The sequence below is a fragment of the Hypomesus nipponensis genome, chromosome 14, assembly GCF_054491055.1.
Source record: "Hypomesus nipponensis isolate SF chromosome 14, ASM5449105v1, whole genome shotgun sequence".
NCBI lineage: Eukaryota > Metazoa > Chordata > Actinopteri > Osmeriformes > Osmeridae > Hypomesus > Hypomesus nipponensis.
The window spans coordinates 1,819,708-1,838,440 of record NC_140374.1 but is presented as its reverse complement, the minus strand read 5'-3'; the positions used below and the strand labels follow the sequence as shown (position 1 = coordinate 1,838,440).

At 43.6% G+C, this 18,733-nt stretch overlaps 1 protein-coding gene across 12 annotated transcripts in view; it reads left to right on the top strand.

Annotated features, from left to right (window-relative positions):
• The first annotated feature begins 9,989 nt into the window (after positions 1–9,989).
• LOC146258129 (alanine and arginine rich domain containing protein) overlaps positions 9,990–18,733 on the top strand; it is a 31,109-nt gene continuing 22,365 nt past the window's right edge. For 3 of the 12 annotated variants that reach the window (XM_084671774.1, XM_084671773.1, XM_084671775.1), the window contains exons 1-12: positions 10,000–10,438; positions 11,827–12,136; positions 12,545–12,659; positions 12,883–13,056; positions 13,617–13,723; positions 13,830–13,967; positions 14,141–14,301; positions 14,631–14,657; positions 14,972–15,008; positions 15,106–15,175; positions 15,255–15,312; positions 15,397–15,590. In XM_084671774.1, coding sequence (XP_084527900.1) covers positions 11,934–12,136; positions 12,545–12,659; positions 12,883–13,056; positions 13,617–13,723; positions 13,830–13,967; positions 14,141–14,301; positions 14,631–14,657; positions 14,972–15,008; positions 15,106–15,175; positions 15,255–15,312; positions 15,397–15,590 — 1,284 coding nt within the window. In that variant the 5' untranslated portion in view covers positions 10,000–10,438; positions 11,827–11,933. Of the gene's footprint in view, positions 11,251–11,826; positions 12,137–12,544; positions 12,660–12,882; positions 13,057–13,616; positions 13,724–13,829; positions 13,968–14,140; positions 14,302–14,630; positions 14,658–14,971; positions 15,009–15,105; positions 15,176–15,254; positions 15,313–15,396; positions 15,591–18,733 lie in introns of all 12 variants that reach the window. The other 9 variants (XM_084671776.1, XR_014729687.1, XM_084671770.1 and 6 more) reach the window with 9 other exon arrangements.

Sequence of the window (18,733 nt, the reverse complement as noted above, 5' to 3'; positions counted from 1 at the left end):
AACTCCCCCACCTCATGTTGACGTGACTCACGGTGTAGCTGTGCTCTCCTGAATCGGAGCCAAAGTCTTAAAAGTAGACGATGAGAAAACAATCAAATCCACTCCAGATGTTTTTATTTTTTATTTTTAACTACATATTTTTAGGTTATTTCTGATTTTTGGGGAAAGGGACAGTGTAGGGGGATAGAAGACATAGGAGGAGAGGACATGTAGGAAAAGGCCCGGGCGGGGACTCGAACCTGGGCTCCCGTGGTAAGTCGTCAGCCTACATGGTTCAGGAACAACAAGCTCAACAACGCTGAAGAGACCCGTTCAGGTTACATGAGTTTCTGACTCAACTGATGTGGATACCTTGACTTGTGTCATCACTTCCTGTTGTGGAGACCTTGACTCGTGTCATCACATCCTGATGTGGAGACCGTGACTCTTTGGGTAAAATCTGTCCATTTACGTTTTCTTTCTAACTTTCTTTCTTTTGTATCACCCATGTAGCTCAAATTCTTTCAGCAAAAGTGTAAATCTGAAGGGCTTCTAATCTATTTTTGCATGATCCGAGAATAACCTGTTATATGTCAAAATCAATCGTCAGTGCATCTTCTTAGATCAAATCAAAAGGCTTTGCAATGAACAGATCTTGTTCTTTGATTTCGTTCAGTTGAAGCCGCTGCTGATTCCCCTCAGCACCCCCTGCACAGCTACACGTGTTGCACTGCTAACTGAGTGCGACGTTATGGATGACAGGGTCGTGGACGACAGGACGACAGTGTCGTGGACAACAGACAGTCCTGGGGAAGGCCTGGGGGCTTTGTGCTCTAGTTAGACAAGGGGGGGGGGGGGGTGCTCAACAATCTGACACCTCTATCCACTACCAGCCAGGTAAACATTCGAGGATCCACATCTGGAACCCCTTCCCTTGTACATATTTCTGTCTGCATCTTTAATCTAATCCAGATCTCTCTGCTGGATGGATGAATAAAGCCTTTAGGTTTCCACACGTCAGCCACCTAGGTGAGCATGGAATGGTGTCTTGCTGTGACGGTATCTACAGGTTTCCACAACACCCACACTACACATCAGGCCTCAGATGGATGAACTGTTGAGGATAAAGATGTGTTGGATTGATGTTGCTTTGAGTTATGCAGCACTTTGGTGTGCCTGGGATGTGCTCTTTGTTTCACCCTGGATCTTTACTTCAGGTAATGATGCAGAAGGAAACTGTCCTGCAGAATTGGTCCCTGAAGAAACATAATATGTGTTGTATACGGGGACATTGGAATGCTAGTTACAGTACTCACACAAAGAGAGGGAGAGAGAGAGAGGGGGGGGGAGAGAGAGAGAGAGAGAGAGAGAGAGAGAGAGAGAGAGAGAGAGAGAGAGAGAGAGAGAGAGAGAGAGAGAGAGAGAGAGAGAGAGAGAGAGGGAGGGAGGGAGGGAGGGCGGGCGGGAAGGAGGGAGGGAGAGAGAGAGAGAGAGAGAGAGAGAGAGAGAGAGAGAGAGAGAGAGAGAGAGAGAGAGAGAGAGAGAGAATAATATCACTGGCTTCCTACTTGATGGTATTACATTTCATAAATATACTATCATGTAAGCTTCAATACAGTAGAGATACATGGTATCATAAATACCTGATGGTTTTAGGCTGCTTCAGATGCACTCACATTCAGTTCAACAAGTGTGTCATTCTCTACAGACAAAGTCCTCTCTTTCTGTCAGGAAACCTTCAATCCAAAAACTTGACAGCCCAATATTATAGCTGTCGATTACTGCCACAAAAGAAGTTGGATATGTTATAAAGTGCTCCACAGCCAATCAGCAGGGTTTGTGTTTTTCCTCAAGAAATTATTGATGAATGATAAGAACATTTTGGTTCATAAAAGCATCACACCAACAGTGTGAAAAGGTCAAATTAGAACAATAACATGTGATGTTTGTTTCCATGAGGCAGTATAGAGCTGATAAGCTTTGCTTTAGCGCCACTGTAGTAGTGCAGTATTTACATGGCCGGGAGATAATTGTATAATTTGTATGAAAAATCTCTGCCTACTGTTTGCTCCAGTCAGGAATTGACATTCCTTGAGAACATCCCATAAATTTGCTGCCTATCTCCTCACATCATGACTCATGCTGTGAATCTCTCTTTGGACACCTTCCAGAAGCAAAGTGCATGCAGAGATCTCAGTCACATGCTTATTCTGTAAACACCATCAATCATCACAGAATAACAGTTTTTCTGCTTATCGAGCGTAACCCTTTCCCAGCCTCTCACCCTTTCGTGGAATCAATCCCCATCGTTAAATCTGTAACCCTCGTTACTTCTCTATCTTCTCTTAAAAGATAGATTATAATCAGCACTAAAATGCTGCAGAAACTGGTGTCATCTTAACTTCAGAAAAACGAATATGATCTGATATCGGATATCCAGTAATCTAGCATATAAACCAATACTGGTTTACAGAACTGACATAAAAAAAATGAATATGGAACAAACTCTGGCCCTCAATAATCTCAGCTGGTAGGTGATAGGGTATGGAAGCACTGATAAGTGCAAAGAAAAACTAAATAGTGATGAATCATGCCATGTTCCCTCCTGATAACTTATTTGCACCAACATGGAAACATCTTTTGGCAAAGTGTCAAAATAATACGTGCACTCTCTTATCAAGACTCTAATTTTACAATCTTGCATTACAAAACATTAATTTAAACCCATTAAGTCACTTTACTTACTACCCTAACTAATCACTCTTAGGTGAGTGAAAAAGTTTAAAGTACTCCACGTAATCTTACATTTTCCTCTCTTTCTCTGTCCCCCCTTACGGCTCGTCCAACACATTCGAGAAACTGAATCAACGTTTACTCAACCTTACAATCATTGCAAAAAATCTAAAGCATAATGATGAACAGTACGGTAAATACTAGAAGTAGATAAGAATTACGCAAATAAGTGCTGTTGCTTCATTTTATATGAAGAAATGAAAACTAAATTAGTTTCTCTCTGATCCAAGAACGCTCTCTCAGTGGGCACTTGTTTGAAGGATGGGAGTCGTTTGTGAATTTACTCCCCAGCACGATCTGGCCCCTGTGATGGATACATCCGGTAAGGGAGGTCAGGAGTGTATATCATGAGGACTATTCTGACTCCACAGGCCAATCCATCATCCACTTCCAGCTCTTTGCAGGAGAGAAGGTGAGATGAACGCAGGTGCTGCTCAGTCGCCTGTGACATCACAGCTTTCTCAACACAAGCTATAGTAGCCGCCATGACAGGAGACTCCATCACCACAACAATGGAACAATAAAACATGAATGTGGTTGGTATCAACACAGTGTGATCAAATACATGTTTTCCTTAATGGACTGTGTAAATTCAACCCTAACTCTAACCTTGAACTTTATAGAACATTATTGAACATCCCATTCATACCAAATTAATTCCTTTTTTTTGTTTATTACTTTTTACATTATTTGTTGGAATTGATTTATGCAGGCAGGGGCCTGTATTTATAAGGCAGGGGCATATGGGAATGGTTACTGTAGAAGCAACTGCTTTGTCTGTGGAGACCTTGTTTTTACACCTCTTAGGAAATTGCTGTTGCATTTCCTTTGCGGAGCTTGCACTGTGGTTTTCTCAGAACTGAGAGCCGCCCAGATGCGGTCAGAACTTATAGTATGAGTGAACTAAATATGGATATTCATGGTGTATCCTTCCATGCATTCTTAGCATCACAAGTAGAGCAATCAAAGACAATTCCTGGAAGGGGATATTTCTGCGTGGACTTCCTCCGAGTGGATATCTCATCCTGTCTTAATGACCCCAACTCCGCAAAAAATGGTCAGTTAACCTGACCATAGGATGCCACGCAATGTGACATCAGCCCCAAGATGTGAAATCAACAGATGGCAAAGATAAGACCATTATTGACTTCCTGTTTGAATCCCAATCACCTTTGACCTGTTTCCATGGGAATGATGCGTCCATGGGAATATTATGGTCTGGTCCCAAGAACATGGCTTGCGTGTTTGGTGGGTTCCTTGATATTTTGATGTGGTTCGGATACACAGTTATCACTAGTTTCCCACAACTGTGAGTAATTGAGTTCATCTTTATCCTTTGTTTTGGAGACAGTTGTTTCAGGGGAAGTTCAAATGGGGACTTTCAAGAGAGTCCTAAATGAGGTTTGCGGAATAGCTCCACAAATGAAACACCCCATCTGTGTGGGAGCTGGTGAATCACACGCCACACAGCCATCCTTTGGTCCCCCATGTTCAAGCTGTCAAACGGACACTTTAACATTGAATCATTTAGTACATTTACATTTAGTCATTTGGTAGACGCTCTTATCCAGAGCGACTTACAGTAAGTACAGGGACATTACCCCCGAGGCAAGTGGGGGGAAGTGCCTTGCCCAAGGACACAACGGTGTCGTTTGGCACAGCCAGGAATTGAACTGGCAACCTTCCAATTATTAGCCTGATTCCCTCACCACTCAGCCACCTGACTCGCTTTTGATGGAATATCACATAAATAACATCAAGTGTTTCAGAAGCAGTTTCCACAGCTGAGAGTGATCTGTGGTTCTTGAAAGCTGCACATACAGTAGTGTCTGATGGATATTTGTGTGTCGATAACATCTTTGTAGGAAAAGGCAATGCTTGGAGGCAGAAAGAGAGCTCTTCTGGCGGGGGTTTGTGCTAACAGACAAGCATACAAACACCCCTGGACCGCACGGCCTCTGTTTGCACCGGATGAGACAAACTTCCATTGACAAGCTTGGAACAGGGAAGAGCACACTTGGCAACTACACTAAAGGGATAAAAGCAAGGGGATGATTCTCAGAAAAAGAAAAAAAAGCTTTTTGGAAGCTGTCCTATTTTCCACTTTAATTCCACACTTGATTTACTGTGACATAATCTGGATAGCCTGACCAGGAAGTCTTTGCGTACAGAGATCTCCCAATCCCCTGCTAAAACAGACACAGATCACGCATCAACACGCTTGTTTCCAAACACCTTTAACTCAACTGTATGAGATGAAAAGAAGACCAACTTCCCGGTTAAAGGGTACAACCTGAAAATATGTAGTTAGATTTGCTTTGAACAAAACAGGGTCTTGCACCTCTTGGTACTAATAGTCTTCATACAATGAAAATCAATGATGGGGGTCAGGTCCCTTTTGGCATCAGGGTGTTGCGTCAGTGTCAAAACACACACACAGTTGACCGGTGTGGGTCAAACCCCTGCTATCTAAACTCAGGGGATGTCTAAGGTCTAAATGGGGTCGGGCTACTACTGGCCTCTCTGTTCTACTCACGCTGGGTGAACATTGGGGAAGCACTTAGAAAGCAGAGGCATGCTCTTCTGTACGGACAACGCTCTCCCTGGAGCAGCTTTGCATCTCAAATGAAGGGACTTGGGGACACACACAGAGTACCGACCTACAAGAAAACTAAAACGATTTGGACCTTGTCAGTAAACCCTGTGGAAGCCAGATGGCTGTGAAGCAAGCCCTCCACGGTGACAACGTAAGGAGGCGCTCCTGGTGGAGATAGGAGGTCAAGAGACATGCTGTGAGACGGTCATACTCATTCAGTGATGGAGTGTCATCAGCCAGCCCGAGGCTGCTTACTGGCAGAGAGAGAGAGAGAGAGAGAGAGAGAGAGAGAGAGAGAGAGAGGGAGGGAGGGAGGGAGGGAGGGAGGGAGGGAGGGAGGGAGGGAGGGAGGGAGGGAGGGAGGGAGGGAGGGAGAGAGAGGGAGAGGGAGGGAGGGAGGGAGGGAGGGAGGGAGGGAGGGAGGGAGGGAGGGAGGGAGGGAGGGAGGGAGGGAGGGAGGGAGGGAGGGAGGGAGGGAGGGAGGGAGGGAGGGAGGGAGGGAGGGAGGGAGGGAGGGAGAGAGAGGGAGAGGGAGAGGGAGAGGGAGAGGGAGAGGGAGAGGGAGAGGGAGAGGGAGAGGGAGAGGGAGAGGGAGAGGGAGAGGGAGAGGGAGAGAGAGAGAGAGGAATGTGGAGTGGTGCAGCAGGCAGTGTCCTGGCACTGAGAGTGAGTGAGACTGCAACAACCCGTCGTCTGACTGTTCTGGCCATATATTCCTCCCTGATGCACAAAATCACCCACCACACACTCTCACACAGTCTGGTGCCGTGGATGAAAACAATCCACTGGGATAAAGCTTCTTTCTTTGACTTCTTCAAAGAAAATCTTATCCAGGACTAAAGTACACGTCAGTCTGTTGAAATGGTAATTCTTCAAACGCTGTGAAGCTCAAGCATTTCATGAACACTTTTTACACGAGCAGTATTTGTTTTATCCTGACTTATTTTTTATCCTGAAAAACTATTATTTACAAATAGATCTATTGCATTCTTACAGGATAGACAGATACCTTGCTCTGCTCTTTATTCTGTTGCCAGTACCAAAACATGAGAAATGCTGTGAAGCAGATGGCCTTATGGGAAACAATATGGTCGTATTATGGACTTTCGTCGCAGGTGCTCGTGAGACTTATTACAGCACATTCTGAAGTCAAATACATCTAATGAACTCATAAACATGTTATGATTAATGTTTTTTTTTAACTATTCTGAAACTTTTTAAAATATCCTGTATGTCCGGTTTGGAAATAAATGAAAATAGATTAGCAGAGTCTTCTCAATGAATATGGAACCATTTGTAGAACCTCTTCTGCACCCTTCTCTAATACGACTCTTACAGACAACATAAACCTGCCTGGAGAGATTAGCATATTAGTGTCATGGTCAAACTGTAGCTATACTACTAAAACATAGTTTATCATTGTTTAACCAAAATATGAAAACTACAGCGTTTTAAACTTATGTACATAAACATGTGCATTTTTATTTTGTTTGATTATACCTTAAAAGCAAACTCATTGTCCCAGATGTGTACTGTGTGTGTGTAATGTCCCATAACTGCAAATCTATTTCTCATCTTAGGTCTTGTGTCATTCTTACCATGCAGCTACATCATAATATCATCAACCATCTTGACGCAGACTTGACTGTCATCCACACTCCCTACTGTGGAGAGGAAATGTGCCAGAGGAAAATATTCTGTCATTTTTTTTAATTTATTGATCGAGTTAAAAGGCAAATCTACTTTGCAATTCTGCCGTTGATTTAAAACCATAGGAAGGAATAAGAATATCAATCTATCATTGGTTTCCTTATCTGTGTCCTTGTCTGTTTAATGAAGTTGTTATTCTATGCTAATCCATTGTTTTGCTCATGTTCTCCATGTGTTCTCCTGTGTAAGCCCTGGAGTGCCCAAAGTCCTGCAACTCAAATTAGAATATCTGTCTGACTTATGATTCATGGCTCAGGAAGTTGAAAGATTCTACGGTGTGGCGGTTATTGCCGTTGCCACTGGAACCAAAATCGACTGTTGACAGATTGAGTAATAACTTGTCACATTGAAATAGGAGTCTATTACTCAAAATGGGCTTATCATTGAATATCGTCTCAAAAAGTATTCAAGCACTAACACGTTATATCTACATTTTTAAACATTTGAAATCTCTGACTGATTGGGTTAGATAGTTTTTTTTAATCGCTCCATCATTAGAGCAGTGAAATAATTTCTTGTGCATCATTACCAGCTAACTGTTCAATGGTAAATCAATAAAAAAGTTGTAATAAATTCAACAAAGCAGACAATTTGTTTATTTATTTTCCTTACTTTGTCAGAAAGCCCAAATTATGTACTTTTTTGGAAGGTCCCGTAATTCTAGTAATTGCAATGTCAATTGTGTTCTGCATCCCAAATGTAGGTTTGTTGAACTCTGTGTTTGGGAAATGACACATCACGGTCTGCAGCTAAGGTCTCAAGTCGTCTAAAAATGCTCCAAATTCTTACAAAAGAACTTGATGGTGGCAGATCAAAGCAGGACGACAATCAAATAACACGTTTCATTACTCATCTTCAAAGAAAGATAATCTAAGGCTTTCTCTACGTATCCCTTTCAGACTGTTTTGTCGGATGTAAGGTACCACATCTTAAGTCTACCCTCACAGCACCTCATGGTTGTCATACGTCTCTAGTGAACCGAACGTGGATATTTTTCTAATTTTGCCTGTATAGACATATTCCCATCCATTCCTCTTATCATAAGAGACGCATTAGACTCACCAGTAAATATCCTCTCCCTAGTCAATACCGTTTAAACACTAGGCTTCCAAGACAGTAAGCTGGGGACATATCCTTTCTGTTACCTTGGCTTCTACCTCCTAGAAAAGCCTGCAACTTCATGTCACTGAGCTCCAGTGAAGGAACTGAGGATTTAAATGTAGCTGTGTTGATTTATCACCCCGTGTTCCTCATTCAGACTATGTGACATGGTGGTGTTGGGCCTGTAGCTGTTTATCATGAGCTGTGGAAGGGTGTGTTCAGTCCAGTGCAGCCACCAGCTGGTTCTTAGTGACGTCCTTCTATGTCCAGGTTTCCGTTACCACAGATAAGAACACATGAATTACAGCATGACCATCAAGGTCACATACTGCACAATTAAAAAATACATATGCAGATATGTTTTTATAAATATCTATATAAAAATCGATACATTATTGATCTTTATTTTTAGATAATGAAAGAAATGTGTCAGACAAACTTGTAACCTTGAGTTTACTGGGCGGCGGGGTGGGGAGGGGTTATAAAGTCAGTAAAATTAGAAAAAATAAACATCCAATTTGTCTAATGTAAACATGAACAAAGTGAGGGCACCACTAAGACCAACAGCAGGGAGAGGTCTGGGGCTGTGGCCTTGGGAATTGCAAAGACTGTGCTAAATAAAACTGATTCTTTTGAAGCTCAAGAAAAACAAACACCAGCTTCAGTCCTGTGGGTAGGGTGCTCCTTCCTATCCGGAGATGTCAGTCTGACCCCACTAAATCCTTCTAACCATGACCAACCATCTCCAGATCTATAATCCAGACAGAGATGAGTGTGAAAAGTCCTGTTGAACATAGACTCACATTCAAGACTATAGGGTTAGGGTTACAGTTACGGAACAACATAAAACGTATGCCTTCAGAGTTGTGCCACAGGCTACTGTATGGTATGTGCTCTGAGCGAAGCAAAGGCTTCTGAGAGACCAAATGCAGTGCAGGCAGACATAATCCCTCATTAAATCTGTGTCTGGATCTCCTTCCTCATCACCCTCATATACATTAGACTCTGTCCTTCCGCTTCACTGGGCCTGAGGTTATGTCAGTCACTCACATGGGGCAGACTTAACTGTGCTTTGTGCAAGTATGGGAAAGGGTACCGTTTCAAAGGACAACATGCACTGGTAATCGTAAAAGTGGATCTAAAAAACACGTTTTAAAAACTGTCCTAAAAAGAGGTCAGCAGTGGCGTTTACAAGTCTTCTCAACTGTAGGCAAATGTTTGACACTGTGTTATCGTGTATGACATTGATTCAATTTTTTCTACTCTTCATTAGACAATGATCTAATTGTGTGGCTGGCAGTAGACATCAATATGCCTCTGCTCTGTACCCTCAAGCCTTCCTTGTACAGAATGAGATCATTGGAAGAAGAGTAATCAGGCGAAATCAAACAGCAGTCAAGTGAGTATTTGTCACAGCTATTAGATTATAGGCTATTGTACATAACATTTCTATTCAATCAAATGTCAATGGACTTGGATTGTACTGGTCTAATAGTCCGTATTGTTGCTAGAGCGACAGAATGAGCACCACATGCAGATCAGATTTGTATCAGATGTTCAGACAGCCACAGTCAGCTCCTGCTTAAGCACTTTCGCCCAAGCAATGATGAGGCAGTCTCCATTAAACGTACAAGCAGCCTTCTACCAGTTAATGTAAGTAATTTACGCCATCTAGTGGGAAAAACTAATTCCAACACGATCATCATGGTTTAAATAGGTTTATTATCATGTATGTTTTGCCATCATATTATACGTAAAATAACTATTTTAAAAATTAGATATTTTAATATGTAATGATATGATTTCACAGAAGTCGTACTCGTTGTAGAGGTAGAAGTTAGCAGTAGTTGTGGTGGAAGAACTGGTTTTCGCCAGCAGGGCCAGGTCAAAAACAACTATACATTGGGTACATTATAAAATCCTAAAGGTTTAATTCACAATATGTGCAAGTAATCCTATCTGGGTTGCTGGTGTAGTAACATCGTCGTCTATGGAAACGTAGCCTCAAAAATGTGTATAATTGCATGTGGTCCGGCTATTTGTAGTTTGACTGTATTTGACAAGACCACACTATTGGTCAGTTTAGGGGAAACATTTGACAACGCTGACTTCTGATTGGCTCAATGGAATAGCAGCATGGTAGGCTACATGTCTGTAGCAAAGTAGTGTGCAAGCTTATTTTTGAGGTGATCAACAGGTTAGTGTGTCAAGTTTTTTGCCGAACTTTTTCTCACTATTTCGGAATATAGCTGCCTTAAGGTGTGTGCAAGTCCATATACTCACGGATTGCTGGTCGTGGGGAACAATTTATTCTAGCAATGTTATGTTTACGTTTTGTAGCATCCTAACTAACTCCAGCTACTGTAGCTCTTGTAGTATCGGTAACGTTAGCGAGACACCTTTCCGACCACAGACTGTTCCAGGCTGGCTAGTAGCTAGCTAGGGTTTCTAACAAAGCCAACCGAAACTTCATTATCTGTTTTAGCTATTAGCTCTAGCTATTCGGCTGTAGTAGGTGACTTCATATCACAAATAAGGAGCTACGTAGCTAGCTAAGTATTTAGTACCAAGACTGTTTGGCTCAAATTCAAATATCGCGGTCATCTGTGTTGGACGCGGCTATCGACGTGAATGACAAGATAGCTCTATTAGAAGCTACTCTAGCCAACAGTTGCTAATCTTGAACAAAGTTAACGTGTCGAGCAAATCAATTTTTTTCCTTTGATTTGCAATCAATTAATGCATAAACGTTTATATTATCTGGTTGTTAAGGGGGCCTAGCAACTCGAAATTATAAATCTTAAACCCTCGTCCCCCCCCACGGTTTCTTGAGATTGGTTGTCATGGTAACGGACTGGAATCAACGTTCCTTCTTGACGCTTACTGAGCCCGTTAGCAAGCAAGCTAAAGATGCCAAGGAACTAGCTAGACTTGCTAACCTTATTTACGGTTAAATAGATAATCTTTTACGATATCCAGTGCATGTTTATATCACTTCTGTAGTAAGGTACGGCCGTTTGATGTCAACCAAGGTTATCAAAATATCAAATTAAAAAGGGCGAGAGGGGACGGTAGGTAGCTTTCTGGCAGCTAGCTCTCCAAAATGACCTATAAATTATTTAAAAAAGCTTGACAACTGTAGTTTTGACAGCAGTACGTACTGTACAGTACTACAAGCATACTCAGCAATGCTTACACAAAATTACCTAAACCAACCAATTTGTCTATCCTCCAGTGTAATTGAATGTGTCCGTTATGGGTAAAGTAGGTCATCGTTTCCACATATATGATGCCCATTTGAATGTTATTTTTATATTTGATACTGTCGCTCTAGCTCTGGTTTCTTCTAATCTTGACTGCAGTGCTGTGACGCCGCGATTTCCCTTTGGGATTCACGTTAATAAAGTACCTATCTATTTTTAGGAAAATTGAAACGTACCTTGCTAGCCAAGTTAGTCATTAATGTAATGCTGTCTTTTCTGTATGATCTACCTGTTAGCCTTTATATGGACGTAACGTTAGCTAATTGAAATGTCCTCTTTGAAGCCTTCGTAGTCTCATTTGTCCACACTGTCCAACGGCTACGTTGCCGTGTGTCAGACCGGCTTTATTTAGTTTCTAATCCGCTTTGCTTGTTTTATTTTTAGGGATGGGAAAGACACCTGTGGTGAGCTTCCAGCGGTACCTGAGCGTCAGGTAGTGTCACTGCAAATGCAATGCAGTCGCGTCACTGTCAACTGTGCAACCATATACAATGAAGAAGATATTTAACTTCACAAAGAAAAAGAAAGGGTTTTCTCCAAACGCCTCCGACTCAGGGAGTGTTCTGTCCGTCGGTTATGATCTGAAAGACAAGGACCTTGGGAAGGTCCACAAGGCTGCTTCTGTGGGTGACTTGGCAAAGCTAAAGCAGCTTGCCAAAAAAAATGACATTAATCAACTTGACAAGGAGAACAGGTAGGAAATACTTAGCAGGTAGCAGGACTTTTATCACATCTGGTCTTTGGTACTTTTCTACTTATGTTTCAAGCTAAGATCTTGTTACCTCAGGCTGACAATGCATGGCACTCGTCTTGAGAATGGTGTAAGTGGAGATCTGGACTTCATTTTCATACTTAGCCTCGATGTTATCATGAATAACTCTAAAGTAACTGTAAAAAGAACAGACTCACTTGCTTTTTGTGTTCACTTTTTTATAGTTTGTTTGTACCGCTGTACTTGTTAAGTGTGTGTAGTTGTAGCTAATACTGACCAGCCTTCTGTCTAGTATCTCCCAGCTGGCCTAACTACCTGAAATCCAAACCACTTATCCAAAAAGGTTTATTTAGATTAAAGAACTCACTGTCACCCATATTCTACTTACAGAACAGCACTTCATATTGCTTGTGCCAATGGACATGCAGAGGTGGTCCAGTTCTTGGTTGAGAGCAAAGCAAAGCTCAACTTATGCGACAATCAAAACAGGTCCGCCTTGATGAAGGTAAATGCAACATGATGTGAGGTTCCTATTCAATGCCCTGTGAAATGCTTCTGAAAGTTCATACCAGCCACCCCTGACACGACACGAGACGATGAGTCGCCTCAAATGACCCAAGTTCGCCCCCAGTCCGACCTCAGCTTCCCCACCTCTCTTCCACGTTACTTAGCTTCTAACGTTTACCGTTTTACACTCGACTCAAGTGTCCGTGTGCGTCCACTCGTAGGCGGTGCAGTGCCAGCAGGACCGCTGCGTGGCTCCTCTGCTGGGGAACGAGGCTGATCCTAACCTCCTGGACATCAACGGGAACACGGCCCTGCACCTGGCCGCCTGCATCCCCGCCGTCTCCACCGCCAGCCTGCTCCTGGAGCACGAGGCCAACATCAACGCTCAGAACAAGGTCAGCCATGTCCCCGGGAGAGGGGCTGCTGGTCTGGGTTCACGGCTCGGAATACACCGGGCGTCGGTGCTTGGAGTCTAGCTCAGGGCTGTTCAACCCTGGTCCTCAGGGTCCACAGTCCTGCATGTTTTAGATGTTTCCCTGCTCCAACACACCTGATTCTAATGAATGAGTCGTTATCAGGCTGCCACAGAACTTGATAACGACTCATTCATTAGAATTGGGTGGGTTGAACACAGAACCCTGGTCTGGCCGATGAGAATGAATGACCAGAGCACAGATGAAACAGTGTGTTTGGTAGAGAACAGATATTGTGTCAGGCTCCGTACCTCTGCCATCATTCAAACCAGAACAAGAAGGGTTACCGTGGAAACAAGAGAGCAGAGAGGAGATCTCTTGAATGCTGTTAAAAGCCATTTGTATTTTGGTTGTATTTCTTTGTATTCACATAAACAGCAGGGATGTTATGTTATAATGTGTATTAACATGCATTTTTTTACGCACTTGATGAACAGATTTACCAGTGCTGCTTGTAGAAATGAGGTGTGATGTGTTTGCAGGAAGGGTATACCCCCTTGACCATGGCAGTAAAAGAAAACCACATAGAGATGGCAGAGTTCCTCTTGAAGGAAGGTGCTAATGTGAACACTGCAGATCAGGGCCGGAGGTCGGTGTTAAAGAAGGAAGCACATTTATGATATGGCAAAATTGCAATAACATACGCATTATGTGTATTGTATTAACAGCAGTATATGTGTTTTGAACACATGTAGGTCGCCGTTGATGATAGCTGCATGTAATGGACAGATCAGCATGGTGCGACTGCTCTTGCAGTATGACGCAGACATCACAGTAAAGGACACTAACGGGTGGTCATCAGACGACTACGCAGTGATGAATGGACATCATGCGTGAGTGCTGACACGTTACCTGTACCAACACCAGAGTAGGCTGGATGTCCCATCATTCAGCCCTTCATGACGCTCCACTGGCTCGTGGGAGATGGAAGCAGCACTTTAATTGAAAACTGTTTGTGAACTCTGCGGACCTTGTGCTGTACGTGAACTTCTTCTGTGTGTTCCAGTTGTTCCCATCTCATTATTGAGCATGGAACCAAGCGCAAGTCGATGCCTTCCCCCTCGCACCTCGTCCCAAGCAAGAAGAAGCAGTCCTCCATGTTGGGCAGCTCCTCACAAGGAGGGGAAGCAGGCTTTACTGTAGGAGGGCCGGCGACTGACAGAGATGGTAGGTCCAGAGCTGCTCCTAATGGGGTCACGTGTGTGTCTGCTGACCGGCACACCAACATTTGTTGAATAAGAGCAAACTGTCTTTTATCAGATGTGTTCCTACAAAATAAAATAAATACAAAAACTCAGGATTTCCCAGAAAGGTAATCATCAGGAAGGTTTAGATGATGCGTTTGTCTAAATGTCAGTATCCACGTTCTGAAGGTGATGTTCTGCTCTTATTTGATGTCATTTGGGTTAGGATCATCAAGGCCATGAACTCAATGTTTGTCATTCACCTTGAATATTTCATTTACTCCTCATGCAACATGGCTTCACTGGATCTAGAACGTGGAGCAAGTAAAGCAGGGAGAGGTATTACTGCAAGTGGCTGTAGAAAATAACACCTCAAGAGACACACAGAACTAAAAGTTGACTGTTTGTCCAGAATAGATTTTCAAGGGATGGAAGAGGATAGAACCCTGTTTGATTATTTTGATCCCGCTTTAAGCAAATTGATTTACAACTTTACATCTTATCACAATCTTCATCCTCCCTTGATTCAATTTAAGTGTCTGAACTAGTAGTGCTATATAGTTTCAGCAGTGTTCCTCAACAAGTATTTATCGTAAGTGACAGACTTGGAGATGATACATAAATATTGATAAATATTTCATACTGTTTTGCAGACACTGAGGACAATTCACAATCAGAGTCTGTAAGTCGGTGAGTAAATCTTTTTTTGTAACGGCCTGTTTTATCCATTAAGAATCAAATTGGTCTCCCTTTCTCTCTCATTTCTTATACTTGTTTTTATTATAAGTGCATCAAAAAGTGCTGCTGATGACTGGCCTTCTTCAGATGAAGACGAGGATTTGGACTTGAGCCCAAAGGTACTTTTTTGAGTCTGTTATCCTGACAGTGATTGTTGTCATCAGAGTGGTTTGTGATTGTTGTTCTTCTGTCTGACAGAAACCTAACAAGTTGAACCTAAAAAAACTCATGGGTGGCGCCAAGAGAAGTAATAGCGGTAAGTACAAACACATTTTGACTTACAAGGTAGTTTACCATGTGGTTGTGTAGTAACCCTATCCCCCCCCTTGCACTGCTGTAGCAGATCCTCCAGAGCCCTGGAGAGAGGCTGAGTGTGAGAGAGAGAGCCAGGACACACAGGTCCAGAGCAACTCATCCCTCCCCAAGGCTTTACCTCTTAGCAGCAGAAATCCTCAGCACCTAATATCCCCCTCACCCAGCTCCTTTTCCAAACCTCCCCAGATGACCTCTACCCCAGTCCTAAGCTCCAGAAAGGTAATGTTCCGCTAGTTAACACTGTGAGTTGAGCTTCTGTGACACCTTTCTCTTTTCTTTCTTTTGTTCTTTTTTTTTCTTTCACAAACTAATACAAGAAGGTGCTGGACCTGAAGGAAGTGGGGTCTTAGAGCAGCCTGCAGGTAGTAAGAGAGGGGGTGAGTCTCCAGAACAAAACCAAGAAGAACAATCGGATGAAGAGGATGAAGATGATGATGATGAGGAGGAGGAGGAGGAAGAGGAGGAGGAGGAGGAAAGCGATGAGGAAGAAGATGAGGAGGAGGAGGAGGAAAGCGAAGATGATGAGGCAGAATATGAGGATGAAGAGGAGGAGGAGGAGGAGGATGAAGATGCAGAGGAAGACGAGGCTGCTACTGCTCTGGCTTCCTTGGAAGTAGAGGGCGTTGGAACTGAGAACTTGACTAAACCCTCAAGCACTGCAGACATTGAGAATGTTGGTGGTGATGGTGAAACTGTGTTTGTTTTAGATTCCTCAAATACAGCAGTAGCTGGTTCAGAGATGGAAGGCCTTTTAAATGACCTGACACACGGTCCAGAAAATCTTTCAGATGCTAAAAGCCCAAATAATGAGGAAATGGACAGTGAGGCGCCTATTGGATCGTCAAGCTACGGGATCCCGGAGGCACTAGATGTGGAGGACGGCTGTGTTGTGTCTGCCATTAGGGTGGAGTCAACATTTTCCGATGAAGAAGACAGCCTAGGAAAACAAGCCGAATGGACTGCGGATTATCAGAGCTGCTCAGTCAGTGCGTCTCCTGCAGAGCCTGTGGCTCGACAACACCACATAGGGTCTTTATCACCAAGGGAGCTTAGCGACAAAGTATTTGAAGAAGAGGGAGCTAATAATGTCGACGACGTAGATGCAGGTTCCTGGAGTGATGATACGGATCCTTATGGTGACAACGAAGACAAGAACAAGGGTCGTACTACAGTCTTCACCAAACCCAACATGAGAAGTCCCCTACTGGAAGCCAAAGAGAAGAACGCTTCTGGTGATTCTTCTGAGGCAGAAGACAACAAGGACAAGCTAGATGAAGAGATTCATGAATCAAAGATGGATGAACGCAAGTCCTCATGGGCACCCTCGTCTGATGAAAATGACCACAACAGAGGTGCCTCACCAACTAAAGATGACGGGGTCAGTGTGGACACTCCTCAGAGCAAAGCAGTAGATCTAGGGGGCAGCCCAGTTCCCACAACACCAGACTTGCACAGCATGTCACCTAAATCAAAGGTAGATGATCCCAAATCTTCTTGGGATTCTGCTTCAGAGGACCATAACCAGAAGGCTGGGGTCCATCTAGGAGCAGATATACAACCAGCACTGACAACACCAAGCCTATCACTAAAATCAAAGGTACGTGAACCAAATTCCTCATGGGACTCCAGTTCAGATGAAAACGATGAAAACGATCGTAAGGATGGCACCCGACTGGTTAAAGACGAGGGTTTAGACGTTGTTTGTCCAGCGGAGACGGATAAGCTCTCCTCAGTCAGCAGCGTCGCATCTTTGAGAAACAAGGCCAAAGAACAACGATGCTCTGATGACTCCTGGGATGACGAAGACGAAGGGAATGCCAGGGAACTAACCGGTGATGAAGACCCTGTAGAGGTGCTAGCCGGGGATGGAGACCCTCCAGAGAAATCTCCAAAGCCGGAGGACAGAAATGCCTCTGGAGAAGTTGTATCTGAAGATGAGAAGGAGGGGGATGATGGAGAAGCATCCATTGATGGATCTCCACAAATGGGAAGTAAAGAAGATGAGAGAAAAAAGATGGCATATGATAGCTGGGATGATGATGAAGATGATGAAGAAGATGATAAGGAGAAAATGACAACCATGGAATCCACTGAACAGAACCCTTTACAGAAATTGGAAACAACGTCCCCATGCAAAGTGCTGACTCCCTCACTGTCCCCTAATCGGAGGGTGGAGGATGCTGATCAAGATGTTGTCTTGAAAAGTGGCCCCTCAACACCTAGAAATATACACTCCCCGGTTTCCAAACCCCTCAGCGCAAATGAGCAGAAGTTTAAACAAGGGTCCAGTGAGTTGGACGTCTTAGAATATGAAAACGTTGAGGCTGGAGATGATGAAGAGGAGGAGGATGTCCCTGTGTCGATGATTGTAGGGGAAGATGAGACGGACGAGGACTCCTGGCACAATGAGAAACAGACAGACAACAACAAGGAGGATGGACTCAACGTGAGCGGGAAAGATGAGAACAGTGGAGATTCGGACAGCCAAGACCAAAAACTGCAATATGACTTGGCCAGTGGGACTCTCAGAGTTCCTGATGAGGCGAATGATTCTGATGACACTGTGGACGGATGCCCAGGAGAAGAGGATGACAGGGCCTCGGGTGACAAGGACCAACTCAAACCAAGTCCAAACCCAACATACACTGGTGAACCCCACCACGAGACCAGCAGCATGTTTGGAAACGTTTCAAGCGACGAAGACCATTCTGAGCCTGATGAGGACCATCCAGCATCCGAGCACAGCGAGGCAGCTCCTACTACAGACATAGACGTTCCTGAGCCAGAGTCTGGAACAGCACAACACACCTCCCAGTTGTTGGATGGCTTTGAGGAAGAGCCAGAGAAAGATGCTGACCCGTTCCGCGCTCCTACCACAGGCCACGGTTATGTCTCAGGTGTTTTGGAGCCTGACGGCAGTGACGTTTCTGATGAGGAAATCCCACAAACTGACATTGATGATGTTGATGTGGACTCACCGGTTGAAAATGAGGTAGATCATTTCATAAAGGAAGGGTCTGAGGTGTCTTTTGCACAGGTAAGATAGGTTGTGAGTAGTGCCAGTAGACATGAGGCCCCTGCGTGGTGCAGTTGGTCTGTTAGCTGGGAGAAAGCCATTTAGATGTGTAACAGGTCTGATTGTTGCTCCATAAAATATTTTCTTGCAGGATAAACGAATGGATGCATTTAGATAATTAAGGTTCAGACTTGTTCGTCAAAGTATTTGAAAGTTTGACAAGTAATTTCAAGTTATCAAGTTTTTAGGGTTAAATCATTTTAAAAAGTTCAAAATGTATGGAGTTGAGACCATACAGCTTGAACAAGCTGCCTCTCTTTGGTCATGTATTATTTAATGCATGATC